Source organism: Podarcis cretensis (assembly GCF_951804945.1).
Source record: "Podarcis cretensis genome assembly, chromosome: 8".
Taxonomy (NCBI): Eukaryota; Metazoa; Chordata; class Lepidosauria; order Squamata; family Lacertidae; genus Podarcis; species Podarcis cretensis.
In genome coordinates, this window is record NC_137177.1 from 59,845,584 (window position 1) to 59,869,748 (window position 24,165).

Sequence of the window (24,165 nt, forward strand, 5' to 3'; positions counted from 1 at the left end):
GAGCAGTGGCCTCTAGTGGGGCATTGGAGCCTGTCACCTGTCCAAGGATGCTGGGTGCCGATACTGGACCTGGTTGTGGGGAGAGGACCTGCTCTTGTGGGCTGGTGAATGGTAAAAGAGACACCCGCAGTTTACGGCTGAATTACAACAAACATCAATCCACAGAAAACCCGATTGACATTGGTTCTGATTCAGCGGTAAACAGCGGATTTCCTCAGAGAAAGCGATGGGACAAAACAAAACCCGTCTCAAACCCAAGCCTAGCAATCCTGGAACAAGCGGAAGTGTGGATAAGCCCTGTGATAGGAACCAGGAAGTCTTTGTTTCACATTTCACTTCAGCCAGAAACTTAGCAAGAGGTCTTAGGCAAGCCACAGTCTCTCAGTCTGAGGTGCTGGTCTCCCTGCCACACACATATGGGGATAGTAATGCTGGCCTACATCATGGAACATTCTATGGATTATTGAGATCATTGTGTGTGACGAACCTTGAACACTCTTAGCAGTTAATTCTTATGCTATTCCTCCACTAAGAATCAACAAGTTTCCATTGTTTATAGTCAATTTAGTTGGTTAGTTTAGGGGTGGGTAGACTTCAGGCTTGTGAAGTCTTTGATTTTCATTTTCTAATATATTGTTGGATCAGATATTCCATGTTGTGGAAATGTTGTTCTCACACAGAAGCCACCAACCGTGGATTAATTTGAGAGGGCATTTTAAATAGGTCTACTTTTTGAATATGTCTGCGTGAGTGGGCAAACCCCAGTTTCATTGAATTCACATGACAACATCTGCATTAATGTGGTACACTGTAAAGATCATTAATGCTTGGAGTATATTATCAGGTGTTCTCTAATGCACTTTTGATGAGCTTTAATGATGCTTGATGTAGTGGGTTTTTTTTTAAAAAAAAATCTTTTCCTTTTCCTGCCTCTTCTTTCTGCTTCATTGTAGTAATGACTTAACCCAGATGGTTGACTGTGTCCATAAAAAAACCCCAAATAATATTTCAGAGTCACTGAATTTGCTATGGTGCTTCCTCCTTCCCCACAGGGGAATCATAAACTTATAGAATTGTACAGTTGGAAGGGACTCTGAGGGTCATCTACTCCAACCCTTCATAATGCAGGAACCCTGCCCACAGCCATCCCTGGGTGGGCTTGAACCACCAACCTTCTGGTTAACAGCTGGACACACAGATCCATTGTGCCATAGGGAGTCATGACTGGCTGCTGCTTTGGACCCAAGCTTGCTGAAGCTATGAGAGGAGCAATGTGAGACACTGTTGGAGCATAATGTTCTGCAACTCCTCCACTGAAGGCTTTAGGTGTAAATATGTATGAGTAAACCATGTTTCTAAGACACTGTAGACTCTGCTGTGCCTTCATTTCCCAAGAGAAACACAACTCTGGGTGAGCGCCTGGAATCTTGCTATCACTTGGCAGAGATTGGGGGTGGTGTGTGTGGCCATCGGCCATCGTGGGTGAGACTAATGGGAGTTGCAGTCCTAAATGCCAGTTTGGGGAAGTCTTGCGTAGACTATAGTTGGTTAGATGGATTGTACTATAGTAATAACACACACACTTTAGATCTAGGTGGTCCCAGTTTGAATCTTCATCAGCTCCAATTATAAAAGGTTCTCCGATAACAGAATTGGTGAAAGGACCTGCTTGAGACTTCGTAGACCTGCTGCCAACCAGAGAAGACTGAACCAGTGGTCTGACCTTATAGAAACCAGCTTTGTGTTTTCATATAGCAGCATAGAAAGGAGACAGTCACCAAGAATGACTGTGATAGGCAGCAAAACATGTTTGCTGCTGGAGTCGTATGCTGTTTGTGAAAAAGCTCCCTTTGGGCAAAAGAGGCCTGTAAATATTTTGGATTATCAGCCAGGAGAATGCCACAGTTCAAAACGACAAGGCTGGGTACAACGTGAGGATGGAGGGTTCCTCTTTTTCCTTTGCATACCTGCATGGCCTTGACTGGCTTTTTGAGGATTGCTATTCAGCCAGTGCCTTTGTTTTTGGATAAGCTGACATTGTCCCCAATATTTCTCTTGTGTAATTTTCCTTTACCTCCCTGTGACTCAGGAGAATTAAACCATTAAGGACTGATTACAATAGCTAATTGTAATTTGCTCAAAAGCTAAGAGCAGCGGAGCAGGCTTTATGCCACCACATAGGAGCGTGTGGAAATGCAAATGCAGGGAATTTCGGCTTGAAGCAGACCATACTATTTCGATTGGAGCAAACTTTATGAATAATCTTTACCCCCACCCATGCTCTCCAATCAAACCTATCATAGTCCTCAGCCTAGACACCTAGATGGTAATACCCAATGCTGCATGTGTCCTACATTTCTTCTGTTGTACCATGCTGGTATAGTTCGTTACATTGGACACATTCTTCAGCACCCTGGAAAGCTTGGTTTCAAAATCTTGTATTTAAAATAACAAGTTCCTAGCTCTCATGCTTGCAAAGATGTATTTTATGGCTCTGAATTTAGGCTTGAACATGAAGCTCTAGGTGAATCTCAAGAGTGGCTGGGTGGAGGATGAGCATGAATAAAGGGACAGGGCACAAACACAAAGAATATCTCAGCACTCCTTCCACATTCAAGTAAGCCCGAATTCTCACACCGTTTGGTTTATTAAATTTGTGTATTGTGTCCCACTAAAAAGTCCTGAATCAGAGTGTGTGTGTGCACGCGCATGTGCATGAGTGTACACACACACACACAATGCAATTACAAAAACACATTAAAAAGAGATTTAACTGTATAATATAATCATTGGTGTTGTCCAAAGTCCTGGGAAAGCAAAACTGCCTTGGCCTGATCCTGGAAAGACGACAGGGTTGGTCCTAGGCAACCCTCCCTGGGCAGAGCATACCATAAATGTGGGGCTTCTACAGAGAGGGCCTGTTCTCTTGCTGGCACATAAAGAAGGGTCTCAAATAGATGATCTTAGAGTCCGCAGCAAGCTTATATGGGAAAAAAGGGGTCCTTTAGGTAGAGTGATCCATTTGCATAGGTAGGCTTGCACCCCATATGAATGCTCTGTATTCTCCTGTGTATGTGAGAATTCTCACACATCTTACATCCTGTTCTGCTGTGACCAGGAAAAATGGCCTTTTAATTGAAGCTTTCTATAGTCTTGAATTGACAGTGCCACATTCGTTAAATGTGTGCTGCTATGCTTTAATGACAGAAGGAAGATTTTGCCTCTCCTGAGAGGATGAATTAAGGTAGTTGTTGCTTAAAGGTTGTTCTCCAAGTTAGCCTACCTGTACATTAGAAATGTGTGAGGTGCATTTGTGTGTGTGTGTGTTTTAAATTTTCTACTTCGATCCCCTTAGGAAGAACTCTGAAGTGAAATGCCTATAAAGAAAATTATGCTTTTAAGTTGCTTTTTGATGCTTTTTATCATCAAGGTGTACTTTTGCAAATGTAATCGGAGGCAGTGAACTTGCATACAGAGGGAGAGAGGGGAGGTTTTGTGACTCTTTCCTCCACATCCATTTTTCTGTACAAAAGATCCCCCAAATCATGTTGTGCCCTCCCCCTGCCTTTTTAATGTATTTTATGAGCTGCCATTTTAATGTGCACCTTTTATTATTTTCAAATTGCCAACGAGATGCTTTAAACCGATGCAGGTTGCAAGTGAGATGGCGTAAGTGTGGTTTCCCAGGAGTAGACCACTTCTTAGACTTCCTTTTACAATAATTTCTGAGTGCTAAAAAGGCTCCAGAAAATATGGGTCATCTTCCCCTTTCCTACCCTCTGTCCAAAAAGCTTCTCCATTACTGGGCTATTCCATTAGGTGTGCTGAGGGTTGGGGAATTAACTTGTAGGGGGATGCACAATTGTGTTCCTTGGTATTCTTCCTGGGAGAAATGCACAGCTTGGAGACATGCTGTCTGAGGCGGGATTTATATGGTTGCTATAGAAGCATAGAGTCATCTAATCCAAATCCTCTGCTCAATACAGGATCAGTGGTTCAGGATGCAGCTATAGTATTCCTAACAGATAGCCATCCATCCTCGGCTTAGGTGTCTCCAGCAAAGGAGAGCCCACCACCTCCCAAAACAGTTTGTTGCACTGTCAGACAGCTCTTACAGCTCTTACAGCCCAGACAGCTCTTCTTCTCTTTTACCATCCTGAGAGTCTGTTCTGTTGTTGTTAAATCAAGTTTCTAGTCCTCATGAATGTGTCTATAAATTAATGGGCATTGCCACTGCATTTTCTAAAGGCAAATGTGCTCCATAGTCATATTTTGGATAAAGAAGACATGGGGGGGGGGGGGGGGACCAGAATGAAAAAAATATAAAGCCACTGTGGCCTTTGCTATTTCTAACCCCAGTTTTTTAAGGATCGACTTTCTGATATACAAAAGAAAATGTGAATCAGAATTATGCCCCTATAGGGATGTAGATTTCCATACATTATTCTGCATCTTCTAGTCAGGGAGAAATACCACTTTTTGTATGTGCCACATTCTTATAAGTCATTCTGTTCCTATACGCACACACAGGCCTGGTTGTTAGGCAAGAATATTATAATACTTTAAATCCCCAAATTTCAAGACTGGATGTATCTGCTCTCTCTCTCTCTCTCTCTCTCTCTCTCTCTCTCTCTCTGTATATATGTGTGTGTGTGTGTGTGTGTGTATACACACACACATATACACCGGTATATATGGCAATTAGCAGGGTCCCCTGTGTGCTGGCTAGACCCACTGCTATGTGCAATGTGTAAATTACCTCAGACAAGATGTGAGCAGGGCCCTGGACCCCTGCTTCATCATCTGCCATGCAGTCCATTGAGCCAAACGGTACCTCCCTTGTAGGTACCATGAAAAAGGCTCTGAATAAGCCTGATTCAGCTGGGAATGATTGTTGCACAGACTTCACTGGTATTATAATGAGGATGCAGTGTCATCAGAAGAAAGATTGTACTTGTCACTTGAGCTCATCCACCTTTGGAAAGAAGAAGAAGAAGGATAAAATTCCTGTCAGAGGAGCCTTTGCGATTTATTATTGGTTCCTCCCGTCAAAAACAAAAAGGGAGAAAAGGCCAGAGATCTGTTGGAAGAAGGAACTTGTCTTTTCTACAAAGTGTTTTGTTGTGCGATGCAAGATGAGTCTTCAGATCACAGGCATCAGGTCATTTCTGCTTATACATGAAAGGCCTCTGATAGTACACACCTCTTGCAAGCCAAGTGCTGATTCAAGAAGAAAGGAGGTCTTTTAACAGGTGTCAGGGATTTCTGTTTGTTTGTTTTTGGTGGCATTTTTTTTTAAAAAAAACCAATCTCTCATTAAAAGTGACAGATGCAGTTCCTAAAGAAGCAGGTAACAGATCCATACATCAGGAGCGTAAAGCTTTCCTAAGCAAGCAGGCAGTCCTTGTTTTCACCTTTCAGGCATAATCTGTTCTATGCTCTCCCCCACCCCAGAGCCTGTTCTCTCTGTTCTGGGTTAATAAGAGGGGGAATTTAGGCTATTTTCTTTTAAAGTTCATATTCCCATACCAACTCCAGACTGGATTGGGTGGTACATACATGCAAGGCAACATATTTTTGAAAGTGGTTTGTTTGTCTATGTGTCTGGATGCCTCTTGAGATACCATCACCAAACTTGACATGAAGGTTCCCAAGATGGCGACCCAAAACATCGCTTTGGCAGTACTTTGCCCCTTTTAGGGCATAGGTTTGGCCCCCTCTCAATATATTGTTGCTAAATTTGGCATGAGAATTTCTGAGGTGGAAGTGGAAGGCTTCACTGCCATTTGGACATCAGGCACTATTTTGAATCACGATGGTGGACCAAAATGTGACTTTGGCTTTGCCACCTCTTGAGAGATTGTCGTCAAACATAACATAAGGGTTCTCAAGGGGGGGGGGTGTTTGTGTGTGTGTGTGTGTGTGTGTGTGTGTGTGTGTGAGAGAGAGAGAGAGAGAGAGAGAGAGAGGTGTCTTTATTAATGTTTGTATGCCTGGTGCCATTTTGGATCAAAACAGTGAACCAAAATGTTACCTTGGCATGACTTCACCTGGTTTTTGGTGCAACAGGTCCAAACTCACAAACTGCACCTGTGATTAGATGTTGAAGACTTGAAGGATACTGATGAATGTACTCCAGAGGAAGAGCAACTGGAGTCTGACTCAGAAGAGGGGGACCTATACTGGCTAGGAGGCAAAGGTTGGAGGCAGGGGAAGCTTCAGAGATGCAAGGTGGAGCACAAGACTGGTTGGAAGAAGAGGAAAAAGAGGCAAGTCAGGCAAGTGAGGGCCAAGTGCTTCCTCACTTTCTTATGTACCACTCTCTCCCAGAACCAGCAGTGGATTGAAAAAGGATGAGCGGAGGAAGTTTTTATGTAGGCATAGTCTGTGGGTGCAGCCCATCAGGGGAATGCAAATAAACTGATGGAGAGAAAATGGTCCCCTGTTGCTGCAACTGCTCCATAGAGTGCAGACCTGGGAATACTTGACGATGCTAGATTGATGTGTGTAGTTTTCCAGAGCTGCAGAAATGGCTATGTTATCTTTGACAATAATGAGTTAACTATCTGCTGCGTGTATTTCTTTGGTTGGGGGACGCCCTTGACATCAGGCAACCCAGTACAATTCTTAGGGTATATCTGCAAAGGTCAACTGGGGTGTGGGACTGATGGGATTGTACTGTGCACCTAATTTCTGCAGGTCAGCAACGCTGGTTCAGGAAAAGCATAGATTGTGTGGTCAGCATGGCAGCTAGAATATTCAGCTATAACTTCTGTGTCTTGTAGGTCAAAACATATGCATCCATTCAGCATTCTTGGGGCCATGCGTATAACCTATCAGTGCAGGACAAGCAAATGGTAAAGTGAGAGGCACAGGATGATAAGCTTCCTTTGATTATGCAAGAGTACTTTTGATCACCTTACAACCCTGATGCACCACTAAGTGCAAAATGCACATGATGCAGAATTGGCTGTGTTGGAGTGTCTTAATGGTTAATGTAAGATAGTCAGGTTTTTTTAATTACTTGTACTTAATTAAAAATGATACTAACTACAGCAATTAGCATATACTTGGCAACAAATGAAAGTTTTAGTAGCAGTGGTAAGCATGCTGAGATCAATCAAGAGGTAACAATGCCCACAAGGGGTAGTGCGCATGGCTGACAATGCGCTTCATTAAGATGTGGCTAGCTGTGCCCTACCAAATGGCCTGGGAGCATGTGACATGCTGAAGCATCCATTGCTGAAGCTAAGCAGACCCTTGGATGAGAAACCACAAGGAACTCAACGTGTGGCCAGTGTGGTGTAATGGCGAGAGTGTTGGACTAGGACATGGGAGAAAAGGGTTCAAATCCCCATTCAGCCATGACGTTTATTGGGTGAACTTAGGCCAGTCACCATCTTTTAGCTCACAGGGACGTTGTGAGGATGAAATGGGGAGAAGGATAACTATGTACACCACCTTGATATCCTTGGAAGATAAAGGTGGCATAGAAATGTAAAAATATCACAAGTGCAACTGATAAAAACGGGTTGTAGTGTATCCTATCCTCCCCTAGTTCAAGAAGCTGAATCTTCTTGTAGTTGGGTTTCCGGGGGTACCCTTTCCATATCCCAAGAAAGTTCTGTTCAGCTCATGCATGGGAGGTGGAAAGTCCTGGCACGTGGGAGCAAAACCACCCTCCTGCCCTCCCCTGGGCACTGAGGAGTTCCCAGGGGATATCACAGTAAGTTCTGTATCCAAAGTAGTGCTTAATAAAGTCATTTAGCTACATGTTGCACTAGCAGAATGCTATTGTTGCTGTTAACTTTGTTGCACAATATATTGCACAATCTGTTACTTTTTGAGTTTCCACTAGTGCAACTGTTGCTCTGGATTCCTCTGTTGCACAACATTAAGAACTGACCTGTTTTGCTAACGCAAGAGTCCACGTAGAGGGGTTTGCTTTGGCTCCATGTGTGTCTATGCAGAGTGCTCCACCCTCAGAAACAGCTTGGTCCTCTGTCCACTCCGCCATTCCTGCCTATCCCAGTGATGGGCACATGGTTAGCACATAAATATTTGTGAGAAGTTCCATGTCTTCTCGGTGATGCCATTGAGTGGCACACTGTTTTCTACCAATGTGCTGGCAGGCATAGAGGCTGAGTTGCTGACCCTTTTGCAAAATGAAAGGAAGAAAAACAAGCAAAAAAAGGATCACCGAGTTGCTCACATGTGTGTTAGTGGAGGAAATGGGTGAGGAATAACAATAACAACAACAGCAATAATATGAGGATAAGCCTAGAAGAATTCCATCGAAATCGGCTGAGTTATTATTGATTCACAGAGCACGACAAAACATCACTGCATGAATTAGCAAACAGCTGTTTCTAATTTGAGTTTAGAACTGTACACAGAGGAACTTGTTTTAGTGTTCACTCCTTTCATTTATAATGAATTTTAATCACCGCTACAGGTGAGAAAAATGTAGAAACAAGCTTGTATCTTGTGGAAGAAACAAAGGAGAGACAGATGCTAACAGATTTACAGTCTGTGATAAAAGGAATGTTTTGGTACACTTTACATGTAATTAGGGTGCAGCTGTTTGCAGTCCCAAGTCCACGATGCACAGCAGAATATAGTGTCTGCTGCTGTTCCAAAGGGAGTGCACGAAAACAGTGATTCAACCCTGAAAGCATTTAGTTTATTCCTAGATCTAACATAAAACTTTTCTCCTCCACCCCTCTCTGAGTCATTTTATTGCAGTGTGATGCTTGCTAAATGAGATTGATTTTTGCAGGATAATTGCACACAGATTGTGACTTAACTTTTATATTTATATCTGTATCAGGGCTGCAAAATGTAATCAATTTATTGGTTAGATTAATTGATTAACTACAGAATCATGTGCATTACTCAGAAATCAGCCCCGCTGTGTTCAATGGATTCACGCTCTGGGGAAGCTTGTGTAGGATTGCAATGCAATGTATATTTTATTTGCATGCTAACTGGAACCATCAGGCTTTAAAAAAAATAAACAAACCAGCCTGTTCAGGCTGCCTTCGAACAGGCGGCATATAAGTTCTTTTAAATGCCAAGAATAAATACATAAAACAAACCTTTTAATTGAGTACAGTGCTATCCCTGATTAAAGTGGTTGATTTATTTTTCTTTATTTTTTTAAATACAAAAACTTAAAACTGCAGATGGCAATTGATATTATTAAAGAGCTATCCTCCTGTTTCTCTTTAACACAGGCACAAATTCAATGGATAGAGTGATAATTTAATTGGCTAAAATGCATATGATTAGTCAATCAAAAGTCATTTAATCTGGTTGCAGCCTTACTGTGTTGCTGGTAGGTAAAAAAATAAGATGGCAAACAAATTAAAGAAATTTTGAATGATTAAGCATATGGGTTTTAGTCAATTGCATTATTACTCTATCCACTGAATTTACATATGGATTTACAGGCACAAGGTCCCAGATACAATGTCTTCCATTTCTAAGTAGGGGTGTGACAGGTTTCTGACTGAAGCCCTGGAGAGCTACTGCTGGTCAGGGTAGACAATGCTGAGCTGGTTGGCCAAGGGTCTGGCATGGGACTAAGTGGCTTTCCTATCCCTATGACTTCCATGCCTTGTTTACAAGACACCATATTGCCCCTCCACATTGGCATTCAGTGAATCATTTGTGCCAAGTTACTCACAATGCAATCTTTTTCCTTAGGAAGGAAAAGGGGGCTATTGTAGTGAATGGCCTAATTTGCACATAGCAGTGCCACAAGCAAGGAAGTGTGTTGGGGCCTGGAGAGCAAATTGCAGACACTCTGCTGCTCTCTCCACATCCTGCTGGTATGGTTCTGCCCAGAACGAAGCAAGACGTGGACTAGTTTAGCATTGATGTGTGAACCTGGGCTTATGGTTTGTCCCATCCCAGCAAGCCAAGTTAATGGTTTGTTTGAAGTGGGACAAACCATGAGCCCAGGTTTGAATGGAACACTAAGTCAAATCAAGTGCGGCGGCAGCGGAACTGGACTGAAGCAGCCCAGGCTTTCTATTTCTCCACAAGCTAACTTCCTTGCTCTTAGTAATCCATAGTTTGGCTTATCGTTATGTGCAAAACAGGTTAGGGTGTGAGAATGAGGGGATTTGAGATCCCCCCCCCCCCCGTTTGTGAAGGTCTGAATTTCTAAGCCTATAAGATAAAGCTGCAGTCCAGAGCAATACAAGTTGTAGCAACTAAATTCTACTCAGAGCAGATCCATTGAAATTAGTGGGCCTAAGTCAGTCATGTCCATTAATTTCAGTAGATTAGCTCTGAGTATTACTAACACTAAATGCAACCTACCTAGTTTTGCAGATAAGCTTTATGCAGATAAATACCTTGAGGTATTCATTGAACAAATTTAATTATGGGGAAGGCTTTTCCTTGATTTTTTTTTAAAAAAGTATAACTGTGGAATTCAGAAAGAGGAAGAGAGAAACTGACTGGACTAACACACATACGCTGGTTTCTAGATTGATTAGGGCTGTCCAGTTTGCACAGAATGCTAAAAGGTCCCTACATGCGAGTGGATGTACAACAGCCTTGTCTACATTCAATTGAACAGTGGCTTTTGATTTGTTTTTAAGTTTTGGAGAAGGTGTTGGAGTTGGCAGATTCACCGTATTTAACCTTTGCTGCAACCTGATATATTTTGTAGGGAAATCTTTTGCTGTACTGTCTGTTTTCAGCACAGCTGTTATTATTTCAGGCAACTTAGAGACATGTGGCGGCATCCAACTATCTTGTTCCATCAGCACAAGGATCTCTGCTTGTGAAATACAACGTATTCCCCTCTCCCATGTGCCCCCTAAATCTGTTCTGGGGGTTTCCACAAACCTCTGGGGAGGACATGGGGCAAGCACAGGGGAGAAGAAGGGAAATTCCATTGTGTAAGCAGAAATCCTTGCATTGACAGGCTACTGCCCATGGAAGTGGTTAGCGAGATGGGTACACTTGCAACATCTGTATATTCTGTATAATTGTTCTAGTCTTACTTTGCATTCCCACCCCCTGTAAGTGTGCAGCAGATACCTGCATCTTTGATGGCGTGTTATGTGATAGGAGGTCAAGGAGGTGATAGTGATTCATTAGAGAGTTTTTGTATGCCATTGTCAACTTCAGCTCCCATCTGAAACATGGAGATCATAATGTGGGAATGGATAGAATCATAGTTTAGTGGTGGAACACCTGCTTTGCAGGCACAAGGACCCAAGTTCAGTCCTTGGCATTTCCACCTAGAAAAGGATCAGGTGATGGGAAAGAATTCCACCTGGAGAAACACTGCAAGTCAACAGCAGACAATAGTGGACTAGATCAGTAGATAGTCTAACTGGCCTTATGGCAGATTCCTATCTTCCAAAGCAGGGTAGTTACATGCACTGCAAGCTTAGGAAGGAGGGAGACAATAATGTCAGTTTTACTAATTAATATGTGGGGATATTTCTAGTGGGCAGCATCACAGGGAATGTTGTTAATCACTATCTTGCCCACTTTCCAATCTGCAGTGCTGGGGTTTTGAAGTGTAGATTGCATTTATGTTACTTTACAGGGCTAATCTTTACAAGACACTAATCTTCCCTTCCCCTCCAAAATCCTGCAGTAGAGAGAAAATAACATACATGGACTGTATTGAAGGGCTGTTGTGAGTAACTCTCAGCTTCAACCCCTCTGTTGCACACAATATGGATATGGAATGTCCACCTAGTCCCAATCTATCTCTCCTCTACTATAACAGGATTCATTTTCAAAGATTCCACATTTTCCTCTTTACACAAGACCTGAGTTTCAAAGAGCATGAACTTCTGTTTTTGCTTGTACTTGGCAATGTTGGAAGTGGAACCTTGCTGCCAAATTGCTGCAGTGATAAAATCCTGGATTTCTACATTGTTTCCTATGAGTAGCTGTCATTTTTTCCACTCTTAATAAGATATAGCTGCGGTGTCAAAAGTAACCAGGAAATCTGGTCTGCAGACGAAGGATCTGTCAGTCTGACCCTTTCCTGTGTCTGTGGTGTCGTGTGTTTAAAGCCTCTTAATAGTCCACAGGAGAGGATGAGTAATATAGTGAAATAAATTACTAAAGGTATGACTTTGGAACATAAGAGTTCCCTTACACTAGGTCAGGCTGTTTGGTCTATCTAGCCCAGTGTTGTCTGTACTGATTTGCAGAAGCTCTACATAGTCTTAAGGCCTGCCACTGGATCTTCCTCCTACTGGATCTGCCTGGTACCAACATTGCCATCATTTTGACACTAGACAAAGACATTTGGGCAGATATTATCTCCCCCCACTTGAATCAACCCAGATACCATGTTCATCATTTGAGGCCCTTCTTTGTGTGCCCTCTCCAAGGGAAGTACAGAGGATGGTGACATTAGTTTAGACATTTTCAGTGGGACCTCCCCAACTGTGGAATGCTCTCCCCAGGGAAGCACTCCTGGCGCCATCACTATCACATTTTTAGGCACCAAGCGAAAACTTTCTGATTTACCCAGGCTTACGGTTTTTAACTGGGAGTGTAGTTAGTTACGTCATTGTCTTCTGTTGTTTTATTTTTACTGTCTAAGTTGTTTTGAGAGGCCTGAGTGCAGAAAGTGTAAATAATAAAAATAAGAATGCAATATTGTTAAATCCTTTTTAGTAATTTTATTACTGTGTGTTTTATTTCCTTGTAAACTACTTTGAGAGTTTTTAGTGGGAAGTGATAAACAGATTTAAGAAACATAACCTAAACTTGTCTCCTGGAGATGCCAGGGATTGAATTTGCGACCTTTTGCATGCAAATGTAGAAGTATGCCATGATGTCTGAAACTGATGCAAGTGGACCACCCTTAGATCTTTCAATGAAGGGAGGTATATAAATCAAATAAATCAAAGGTTCATCTAGGTCAGCATTCTCTTCCACATAGAGGGACAACCATACGCCCCCAGGAAGCACAGCAATAATTCTCCCCTTGTTGTGGCTCCCCAGGAACTGGCATTCTCATAGGCACATTGCCTCTGAATCTGGGGTGTGTGTGTGTCACATGCAGAGCCACTTGGAGGCACTGCCAGACTCCTCGTGCCCCCCCCATGTTGATATCTGAAGCCTGTTAAAGACTTAGTCTCTTAATCAAGCTGTTTCTAGTCCCAGACCACTGAGTATTCACAATACAGTGGTACCTCGGGTTACAGATGCTTCAGGTTACAGACTCTGCTAACCTGGAAGTAGTACCTCGGGCTTAGAACTTTGCTTCAGGATGAAAACAGAAATCGTGCGGCAGTGGCACAGTGGCAGCCGGAGGCCCCGTTAGCTAAAGTGGTACCTCAGGTTAAGAACAGTTTCAGGTGAAGAACAGACCTCCAGAATGAATTAAGTACGTATCCCGAGGTACCACTGTGAATCTAAAGTTGGAAGGGGAACCATGAATAGACAATGCAGATTTATTTAAAACAGTAAACAGAAAACACATCAGTGTTACACTTAATTTAAAACATGGAAGCATAAACATTTGGTTTGTGCAAACATGATTTGCATTAATTCACACGGCAGAGTGGTGTCGTCAGACACCTTATGTAGTGTGAAGGTTTATCCAGCAGTGCATTTGATTTTAATCAAAGAGTCCTTGTAACACAATCCAAAGTTGGGTTGAATCACTGGTAACATTGCCTTTCCTTGTTCCTCCCCAGACTTGCAAATAATACCACATATGTTACATTTCCATTCAGCTTGCGTATCTGCATATTAGAATTCAGTCAGCTGTGGGCTATTGGTGGCTTGAAACATTCAAACTCTTGTCGCTTCTGGCGAACAAGAGCAGCACACGGAAACGCCGTTTACCTTCCTGCCGGAGCGGTACTTATTTATCTACTTGCACTTTGACGTGCTTTCGAACTGCTAGGTTGGCAGGAGCTGCGACCAAGCAACGGGAGCTCACCCCATCACAGGGATTCAAACCGCCGACTTTCTGATCGGCAAGTCCTAGGCTCTGTGGTTTAACCCACAGCGCCACTTGTGTCCCTTAAAACCCGTAAAACCATTAGAGCCATTAAAATACTTTTACTGTCAAGTGATAACTAAACATCGCTGAAGGGGAACTCCCTTTCCCCGTTGGCACTACAGCTCTAGGTAGAGAATCTGGTAAAGTTTGCACAGTCTTCAGCCAAGTAGCTTGATAATCCAAGAAAGAATTGGATCCACTGAAAATGCTGGTTGCAGAAAGGTCCTAAGTGAGGTAAGGGCTACAATTCTCTAAATCTGGCTGAAGCCTGCATTGCTTTGGAAAATTACACTGCTGCCCACTCTCCTGGGTGGTGGTGGTAAGTGCATTAATTAATTAACTAAGTATTTATAACCCTCACTCTCCATGAAATAAAAACATATAAAAGGAAATAGAAAATTACAATATGCAAAAATTACAAAACAAGCCCTTAAATAACATAAATGAACAGTTCCATCCTAAAGCAAGCGAAGCTGAACTGTGGCAAAGACAGCAATTAGATTTCCCCATTTGACCCAATATTTGGGTAGCGAAAACAGAACATCCAACTGAGTCAAACAACCAGAGAGTCTTAGCAACCGTTCTTGTCTGTCTTTATTATGTTAGGAAAGCAGACCATGTCATATTCGGTGCATGGTCCTCATTGGTTCCTGCGTAGGTTTTTGTTCAGATTCAACGTTAATCTGAAAGATAAATGTTGCACATGTGTAACTTATATGACAATTTGGGCCAAATTGCTCTTATTAGATAAAGAAATGCATTTATGGGATTCATCCCTTCTGGAATTAGTTCCTCAGTGATTAAGATGAATGCACGCCGGCATGTAAAATGCACTGAGCATTAAGTTGCTAAATGACTGCTCTGTTTTGTGATTGATTATCGAGTTCCTTCGTAGAAGCTCCGTGACCTGCACATCTATCCTCAAGAAGGTTTGCATTCACAAACCTGCTTAGTGTTCTTCACCCACCCTCCTAATTAAACCTTTATTGAATTTCCTTCCCCTTTTTCATACTTGCTGATGCTAGCCTGTGGTTGATGACAAAGGCCTTCCACCAATCACATGGTTCCTCTGTTTTCAAATAGTCCCACTCTGCAGGATTAGCCACTTTTAATGACTTTAATCTCCTTTTGGAGAAGCGATTCCCACCCCACCCCCCCTTATTCTGCTTCATTCCTTTGATTGCATTAATGTGGAATCATTATTCCATTGGAAAAGAAACCTCATCTGAATTTAACAGTATCACTCTTACTGGTGCATGGTGTGGGGGAAAGTGGATAGAGATATCTTTTTCTCCCTATACCAGAATTGGGAGCCACCCATTGAATCTGAATGTTGGAAGATTCAGGACAGACAAAAGGAAGTACTTCTTCACACAGTGCAGTGTTAAACTGTGGAACTCACTCCCACAATACGTTGTGATGGCCACCCACAAACTTGGGCAACTTTAAAAGAGGATCAGAGGATCAGACAAATTAATGGAGGATAAGGTTATCACTGGCTATGTTCTACCTCGTTACCAGTTACCAGTATTCATAAGTGGACAGAGGCATTGTTGCACTTCCTATAGGCATCTGGTTGGCACTGTGAGAACAGGTTGGTGAAGAACAAGATGGGCTTTTGTTCTGATCCAGCAAGGCTTTTCTCATGTCCCTCCTTGCAATATACTAGGCCAGCTACAACACTCTTCAATACATATCTCACTCCTAATTCAAAGTGCTGTTGTTGACCTTTTAAAGCCATGGCTGAGAATCTGTGACTAAAGGGTTGCATGTGGCCTTCTGGACTGTGGGCCAACTCACATTTGTCTGGACCTTTCCATTGGAAATCTGGCCCTACCCATCCACCCTAGTGTGCAACTTCAAAGGGAGTTTTTCTATTGGCAGAAAAATGGTACCCTACCCCTATTTTAAAGCCCTCCATGGCTGAGGACCAAGGGCTGCTTGTTTCCATGTGTGCTTACCTGTTAGGTATTTACACCTTTTTAGGTATGGTGGGTGGCTACCAGGAACAGGGGCGCCTTGATCACGGTACACTAATTCTCTTTCTAGACAGGCTCACCTGGTGCATTGCGGTGTTTGGGTGTTAGGCAAAGACCTCTTTATTTCCCTAAGCTTATTAGTAGTTTGAACGCTGTTTTCAAAATGTCTTTTGCTTTTTGTGTTTACTGCTTTGTTCAATATTTTGCACTCTTCAGTGTATCTTGTATTTTTTTAAATGTAGACCTCCCTGGCTATTTTATTTGAAGGAGGGTATAGAAATACAGTCATACCGCGGGTTGAAGTAGCTTCGGGATAAGTATTTTCAGGTTGTGTGCTGCAGTGACCTGGAAGTAATGGAGCATGTTACTTCCGGGTTTTGCTGCTTACGCATGCACAGATGGTCAAAATGATGTCACACACATGCGTGGAAGCGGCAAATCACGACTCGCAGATGTGGGTTGCGTTCGCTTCTGGATGCGAATGGGGCTCCGGAACGGATCCCGTTCACATCCAGAGGTACCGCTGTACCTGTTATAGGTATTCCTACCAGCACCTTCCATTATCAATATTAATTAATAATTAATGGTAATACAACACCCATATAAAAACATAATCAAACATTAAAAACTTCCCGATACAACATGGCCAATCGTCAGGGATAGTGGCTGTTAAATTCTGGAAGACAACAGGCTGTTCTAGATCACTGATATTCAACTGGTTGGTTGGAGACTCTTAAGTGACATAAAGCAGATTGTACACTGCCATTTTTGTTACTTTCCTTGTTTAAGATGTTCTTTAAGGATACAGCAGGAGGAAAAAGAAATTAATAGTGGGTTCTGTAGTTGAAGGTTGGTGTTAAAGGTGTGCCCAAGTCTGAAAGCATTGCAAACAGCTGGCCTTGACTGGAAACATGGTGCAGATGGAATGCAAGGGGATCTTGCCACCAAATTTTTACACTGGGCTCTTATTCATTTAAAAACTGGATTGGAGGTCAATCTATTCCTGAGTAATTCCTAACAGAACACAACCATGTCAGAAGATTCTGTTGCTTTGCTAGCCACCTGTTTTGGCTCTGAGCCACGGTGACTGAACCCCAACTCTCCCAAGATTTAGTTTCATCAGTGGCCAGCTCCTTGCAGGTCGCAGTCCTTGGCACACTTTCCTGGGAGTGAACCCCATAGGACTTATTTCTGAGTAAACGTGCATAAAATTGCTCTGGCAGACTCATGGCTGCTTTAAAGCAATCGCTGTGTTTTAAGAGCAAGGCATTTTAAAGTGTTTTGCAAATGTACAGCCCTAAGTTCTTGCCGTTCTTGTATTTTTAAGTGATGGCTCGATGGACTCCTGTTGTTCTAATAATATTACGGTGGAGTAATATTTTAAAAATACGGAAACACATTGAGAGCCAATTCGCCATTTGTTGCCCTAGTTTAAAAGCCCCCTTGTGCCTCCCTGGTCCCCCTCCCCCCCGTTTGCCTGCATCCCCCTTGAGGAGCCCAGCTGGCATGAGCTGGGAATTAGTGTGTGCAGCGGTTTGCTGGTCCTTCCCTGCTGAATGTAATCCAGGGAGCAAGCAGCCAGCTGAATCCTTCCAGTCAGAAGAGCCCATTAATTCAAGTCCTTGGGGGGGGGGGAAGAGGCAGCCTCCCCCTTTCTTGCTTGGTGAGAAAGGCCCCCTGTGATTGTAGCTGGCGTGAGATCAAGACAGAGGCTGTCCAGGGCAAGGGAGTGCCGTTGATTTACAATCTGCAGAGTTAGGTTTAATTTCTCATCTGCACAAGGTGTGATTGTAGGCTGAGGGTGGGGGTGGAGCTAGGTAATGAATTTCAAAAGTAAATTTTTTTAAAAAATATCTATTGAACACTTACCAGATCTTTCTATGGCGTGTGCGCAAGAGAGCGCACCTTATTCTTAATTTGCTTCATAAAAAAAAACAAAAACCCCAAGCCAAGCAATGTTATACAGCTTTTTGATGGAGCTATGCCAAAAGCAGTTTACAATAGGTACTGGCGGTAAAAAGGAATCGAGTGAAAAGGAGGTAAGGCGGACTAAAATCCAACAATCTTTTTTTTTGCAATAAAGTTGGAAAAAGATTAGATTAATGTTAAGTGCAAGCCCAAGGTTTAGGTAATAGGGCTAGGTCTTAATCTTCAGCAAAGATGCCAGACAAGGGCAGTAGTTGATGGGCCTCCCTGTCATACCGAATGTGATTAGATTAATAAAAAATCCAGAGTAAACATATTTTAGTAAATATCTGAGGGGGTTGCACAGAACAGAAAGGGTCCTCAGATAATTAAGCATACGAGCTGTCTGAGATATATTCATATGAAATATATCTTATCAGCCTTGCATTTCAACAGTAGCCTGGTAGATGTTGGTTATAAGGAATTTTGTGTATGGGCATTGAATCACATGTGGGTGCTTTGATCCTCTTCTGCACTCACGGTAGGTACTCTACAGGCTGCAGAAGAAGGAGGGAACCCTCTATCCCTCCTTTCCCAGCCCTCTGCAGGTGCATTTATTCATTCATTTGTTTAACGGGCTAATAACATTTATGAGAGAGAAGCATGGGGGACCCTGAGGTTGCCCACCTGGATAACAGACTGAGTAGTCAGACAAGTCACCTGGTTTCAGTCTTCCTTGCTAAGGGGAGCTTTACTGTAGTTATTTTAAAACTACAAAGATGATTTCTAAATTTGCACCTGTGCACACACATTATTAGCATATGCAAACCTTTTTATTGTACTGGGATTTTTGGTGAGGCCCAGGTACCATGTTTGAGGGCACAACCTTTTTTTAAATATTTCATCATTTAAAATGTTGCATTTTATGACCCACTCTGAAAGGGATGCCCTTAGTGGCCTCCCATCCCAGGGCTGACCAGGTCGAAACCTGCTTAGCTTCAGCAGTTCTGTGGCACTAGGTCCTTCCAGACTGTTCCTTGGACCCATTTGCAGAGGACTTTGCTGCACTCTTTGCATGGTAGAGGAGGGGCAACCTACTTGCAGAGTTAAGGGAGCTACTGACAGAGCAGACTTCTGTTCAGGTCTCCAAAAAGTTATGGACTAAGAATCAAGCAAAATATACCAAGTGGCTGGAAAAGTTCAGTAGCACTGGGGTCAACTACAAGTGGCTGAGTGTTAGCAATAAATTGGGGGCCTTTCAGTAGATGCTCACAGAGAGGTGGGGAAGGACCAGCAGCTGTTACCATCCATGTTTGCATTTGTGGAAGATGTGAAAACGAATAGGGATCAAAACAGCTGCAATGAATTTGTAGGGAAAAGCAGCTGTGTAAGAAAATCAATCCTTTATTCCTGGCGCTCTGAGTTGAACTGTGTGCGTGTGCAAGGGGAAAAAGATCTTTGCAAATCTGAAATTGGCAAAACCAATAGCTCAGCCCCCACCTCCCCCCCCCACAATATGGTGGAGGTGCCCCCCTCCAAAGCCGTGGCACTGCCAGGCCCAGAGGCTCTGAGCTACGATGTGGAACTGCTTTCCCTTCCCTGCTGCCAAGGAAGTATCTTCCGTCTTGCTGCAGAGTTGGCAGGCACACACATGGCATGAAATTGGCGCTGGAGCCAGGCTGACTCTGACTGCATGGAAGCACCTTTAGAGTTGGGTGCACAGTGCAGAATGCTGCCCACCCGACGAGGGGGAGGGTGCCTTTTGTTTTTAATTGGTGGTTTAAAAGCCACCTGACACCTTACCTTTTCCAGCCTCTGACCATTGATTTCAGTTTTGTTTCAGGTGCAAGTGGGCTTTGGGGAAATCCATCTTGTTTATGTCACAATACTATTGAATGATTCTCTCTCTCTGTGTGTGTGTGTTTGAGAGAGGGAGATTCTCTGGTTGTAACTGCTCCCGTGTAGCCTTTCCCATTTTGAGGCAGGGCCAGAACGGATTTTATTTTTCCAGGCCGTATTATTTGAAAACCGTTCCGACAAGTATGTGTTGAAAAATGCTCACGTACAAGCACTTAACGCAGCAGCTCTTAGAAATGTTTGTATTGCTCTGAGGCATGTTGCGCTTTGTTTTCTTGACTCGCTGTTTATTGCTTGGCAATACAGTAGACAGGTGTTAAACCTGCTTGGGGGACTTGCGAGGGGGGTGGAGGAAGGAGAAATTGCTTAACATTAATAACGGATGCTCTGTATTTGGCATATTTGTTTATTTTACTTTAAAAAGAATAGATTTGTGCAGCAGACTTAATCTGCATTTTCTCTTTTGCTCCAACATCCTGTTAAGATTCAGGAGGCATTTGTGGCGTGCGCTGGTTCTTTCAGTTTTGTTTTTGTTCTGCAATTGAATCTTTCCCTCTTCTGCTTTCTTCCTCTCTCTTTTAAACGCTGTAGTAGCAGAAGGGCCATAGTGTTGTTGAACGGCTTTGTCCCTATTTTCACAGATGCACTGGGAATTGTTTTTAATCTCCTTTCTGCTTTCCCATTACAGATGGCGATGACGACCCACAACTCTCCTGGGTGGCTTCATCTCCCTCCAGCAAAGACGTTGCATCACCCACTCAGATGATAGGAGATGGGTGTGATCTCGGCATCGGGGAGGAGGAAGGGGGGACCGGCCTGCCGTATCCTTGTCAGTTTTGCGATAAGTCCTTCATTCGCCTGAGCTACCTTAAAAGGCACGAGCAGATCCACAGCGACAAGCTACCTTTCAAATGCACCTACTGCAGCCGGCTTTTCAAGCACAAGAGGAGCAGGGACCGGCACATCAAGCTGCACACAGGGGACAAGAAGTACCACTGCCATGAGTGTGAAGCGGCCTTCTCTCGCAGCGACCACCTCAAGATCCACTTGAAGACACACAGCTCCAGCAAGCCCTTCAAGTGCACGGTCTGCAAGCGGGGCTTCTCCTCCACCAGCTCCCTGCAGAGCCACATGCAGGCCCACAAGAAGAACAAGGAGCACCTGGCCAAGAGCGAGAAGGACGGCAAGAAGGACGACTTCATGTGCGACTACTGCGAGGAGACCTTCAGCCAGACCGAGGAGCTGGAGAAGCACGTCATGACGCGCCACCCGCAGCTCTCCGAGAAGGCCGACCTGCAGTGCATCCATTGCCCTGAGGTGTTTGCCGACGAGAACTCCCTGCTATCCCACATCCACCAAGCCCATGCCAACAAGAAACACAAGTGCCCCATGTGCCCAGAGCAGTTCTCTTCGGTGGAGGAGGTCTATTGCCACTTGGATAGCCACCGGCAGCCTGATTCCAGCAACCACAGCATCAGCCCCGACCCTGTCTTGGGCAGCGTGGCCTCCATGAGCAGTGCCACGCCGGATTCCAGTGCTTCGGTGGAGCGGGGCTCCACTCCCGACTCGACTCTGAAACCCTTGAGAGGGCAAAAGAAGATGAGGTCCCTGGAGAGAGAAGAGGGCCAGTCCTGGTCAAAAGTCTCCTACAGCTGCCCGTACTGCACCAAGCGTGATTTCAATAGCCTCGCCGTCTTGGAGATCCACCTGAAAACCATCCATGTGGACAAACCTCAGCAAAGCCACACGTGCCAGATTTGCCTTGAATCCATGCCCACGTTGTATAACCTGAACGAACACGTGAGGAAGGTGCATAAAAACCACGCGTATCCCATGATGCAGTTCAGCAACATTTCGGCCTTCCACTGCAACTATTGTCCAGAGATGTTTGCGGACATCAACAGCCTGCAGGAACACATCCGTATTGCTCACTGCGGGCCAGGGGCCACAACTCAAGACGGTAACAACGCCTTCTTTTGCAACCAGTGCTCCATGGGCTTTCTGACCGAAGCCTCTCTGACTGAGCACATCCAGCAAACTCACTGCAACATAGGAAACTCCAAATTGGATTCCCCTGTTGTTCAGCCATCACAGTCTTTTATGGAGGTATATTCCTGCCCGTATTGCACAAACTCGCCCATTTTTGGCTCTATTCTCAAGCTAACGAAACACATCAAAGAAAACCATAAGAACATTCCACTGGCACACAACAAAAAGTCCAAAGGTGAGCAGAGTCCAGTTTCTTCTGATGTTGAAGTGTCTTCCCCCAAAAGGCAGCGGCTTTCTGCCAGCGTCAATTCAGTTTCGAACGGTGAGTACCCGTGTAACCAGTGTGAACTGAAGTTCTCCAGCTTTGAAAGCTTCCAGACTCATTTGAAGTTGCATTTGGAGTTGTTGTTAAGGAAGCAGTCATGCCCTCAGTGCAAAGAAGACTTTGATTCCCAGGAATCTCTCCTGCAGCACCTCACTGTCCACTATATGACAACCTCAACTCATTATGTCTGCGAGAGTTGCGACAAGCAGTTTTCATCGGTGGACGATCTGCAGAAACATTTGCTGGACATGCATACTTTTGTGTTGTATCACTGCACCCTTTGCCAAGAGGTTTTTGACTCCAAGGTATCTATCCAAGTGCACCTGGCAGTGAAGCACAGCAATGAGAAAAAGATGTATCGGTGTACAGCGTGCAACTGGGATTTTCGGAAGGAGGTAGACCTCCAGATCCACGTGAAGCACAGTCACCTGGGCAACCCTGCAAAGTCTCACAAGTGCATCTTCTGTGGAGAGACTTTTAGCACCGAAGTGGAGCTGCAGTGCCACATCACGACCCACAGCAAAAAGTACAACTGCAAGTTCTGCAGCAAAGCCTTCCACGCCATCATCTTGCTTGAAAAACATTTGCGGGAGAAGCACTGTGTCTTTGATGCCAGCGCTGAGAACGGAACAGCCAATGGCACCGTGCCGGCTAGCAAGAAGGCAGAATCTGCCGATATCCAGAACATGTTGATGAAAAATCCAGACACTTCAAACAGTCACGAAGCTAGCGAGGATGATGTGGATGCTTCAGAGCCCATGTACGGCTGCGATATCTGTGGGGCGGCTTATACGATGGAGGTGCTTTTGCAGAACCACCGTCTGAGGGACCATAACATCAGGCCAGGGGAGGACGACTGTTCCAGGAAGAAAGCAGAGTTCATCAAAGGGAGCCACAAGTGCAACATCTGCTCAAGGACCTTTTTCTCGGAGAACGGCCTCCGGGAGCACATGCAGACCCACCGAGGCCCAGCAAAGCATTACATGTGCCCCATTTGCGGGGAACGCTTCCCGTCCCTCCTGACCCTGACGGAGCACAAAGTAACTCACAGCAAGAGCTTGGATACAGGGACGTGCCGGATCTGCAAAATGCCCCTGCAGAGCGAAGAGGAGTTCATTGAGCATTGCCAGATGCACCCCGACCTCAGAAACTCCCTCACCGGATTCCGCTGTGTTGTCTGCATGCAGACGGTCACCTCGACTCTCGAGCTGAAAATCCATGGAACATTCCATATGCAAAAATTGGCAGGGAACTCTGCGGCGTCTTCTCCCAATGGCCAGGCCTTGCAGAAATTCTACAAGTGTGCTCTGTGCTTGAAGGACTTCAGGAACAAGCAAGACTTGGTGAAGCTGGATGTTAACGGTCTGCCGTATGGCCTGTGTGCTGGATGCATGACCAGGAGCACTAATGGACAGTCCATGGGCATGACCCCGCCGGAAGTTAGCGAAAGACCTTGTGGTAGCCTGAGGTGCCCGGAGTGTAGTGTCAAATTTGAAAGTGCCGAAGACTTAGAAAGCCACCTTCAGTTGGACCACCGAGACCTGACGCCTGAGACCAGTGGCCAGAAGAAGGGTACTCAGACATCCCCTGTTCCCAGAGTAAGTACTGCCACAGGTTAGCTTTACTATAAAGAATGATAGTAAGAAGAACAGATTCTGACTTCAGAAACTCACATTGCACATAGGGCTCCACTGTGCACTTGAAGCTTCCATTCTCTTTAGTATTGAAAACTTCCTCTGTGTGTGTCTGGCTCTCCCTTGCTCAGAAGGGAATAAGGGAACCTCTGCTTATACAGGAGTTCCATGTGAGTGTTGGAACTCAGCAAACATTTGCTCTACAATAATTAACTACAAAGCACAGGTGATTTCCCCCCAACTATAAAAAGATAACATTACATTATTGTTTTTAGAGAAAATTGTATTCTTGGTTGTTGTTGTTGTTTGCTTCAGAGTTATAGGGTTCTGCTGTCAAAGCTACTGGTTCATTCACAGAGTGGCAAGCACAGTTGTGGTCATAGTTAGGTTAGCAGTGGCATTATATCCATAAAAGACTCATGGTAAGCATCCTACCTTTTTAAAGCAATTTTAGATGGAGTTCCAACAATT

General features: G+C 44.2%; 1 protein-coding gene across 3 annotated transcripts in view; it reads left to right on the top strand.

The window, feature by feature from the left end:
- ZNF423 (zinc finger protein 423) overlaps positions 1-24,165 on the top strand; it is a 311,689-nt gene that overhangs the window by 156,096 nt on the left and 131,428 nt on the right. For all 3 annotated transcript variants that reach the window (XM_079988711.1, XM_079988710.1, XM_079988712.1), the window contains exon 4: positions 20,435-23,658. In XM_079988711.1, the coding sequence (XP_079844837.1) occupies positions 20,435-23,658 (3,224 nt within the window). The remainder of the gene's footprint in view (positions 1-20,434; positions 23,659-24,165) is intronic.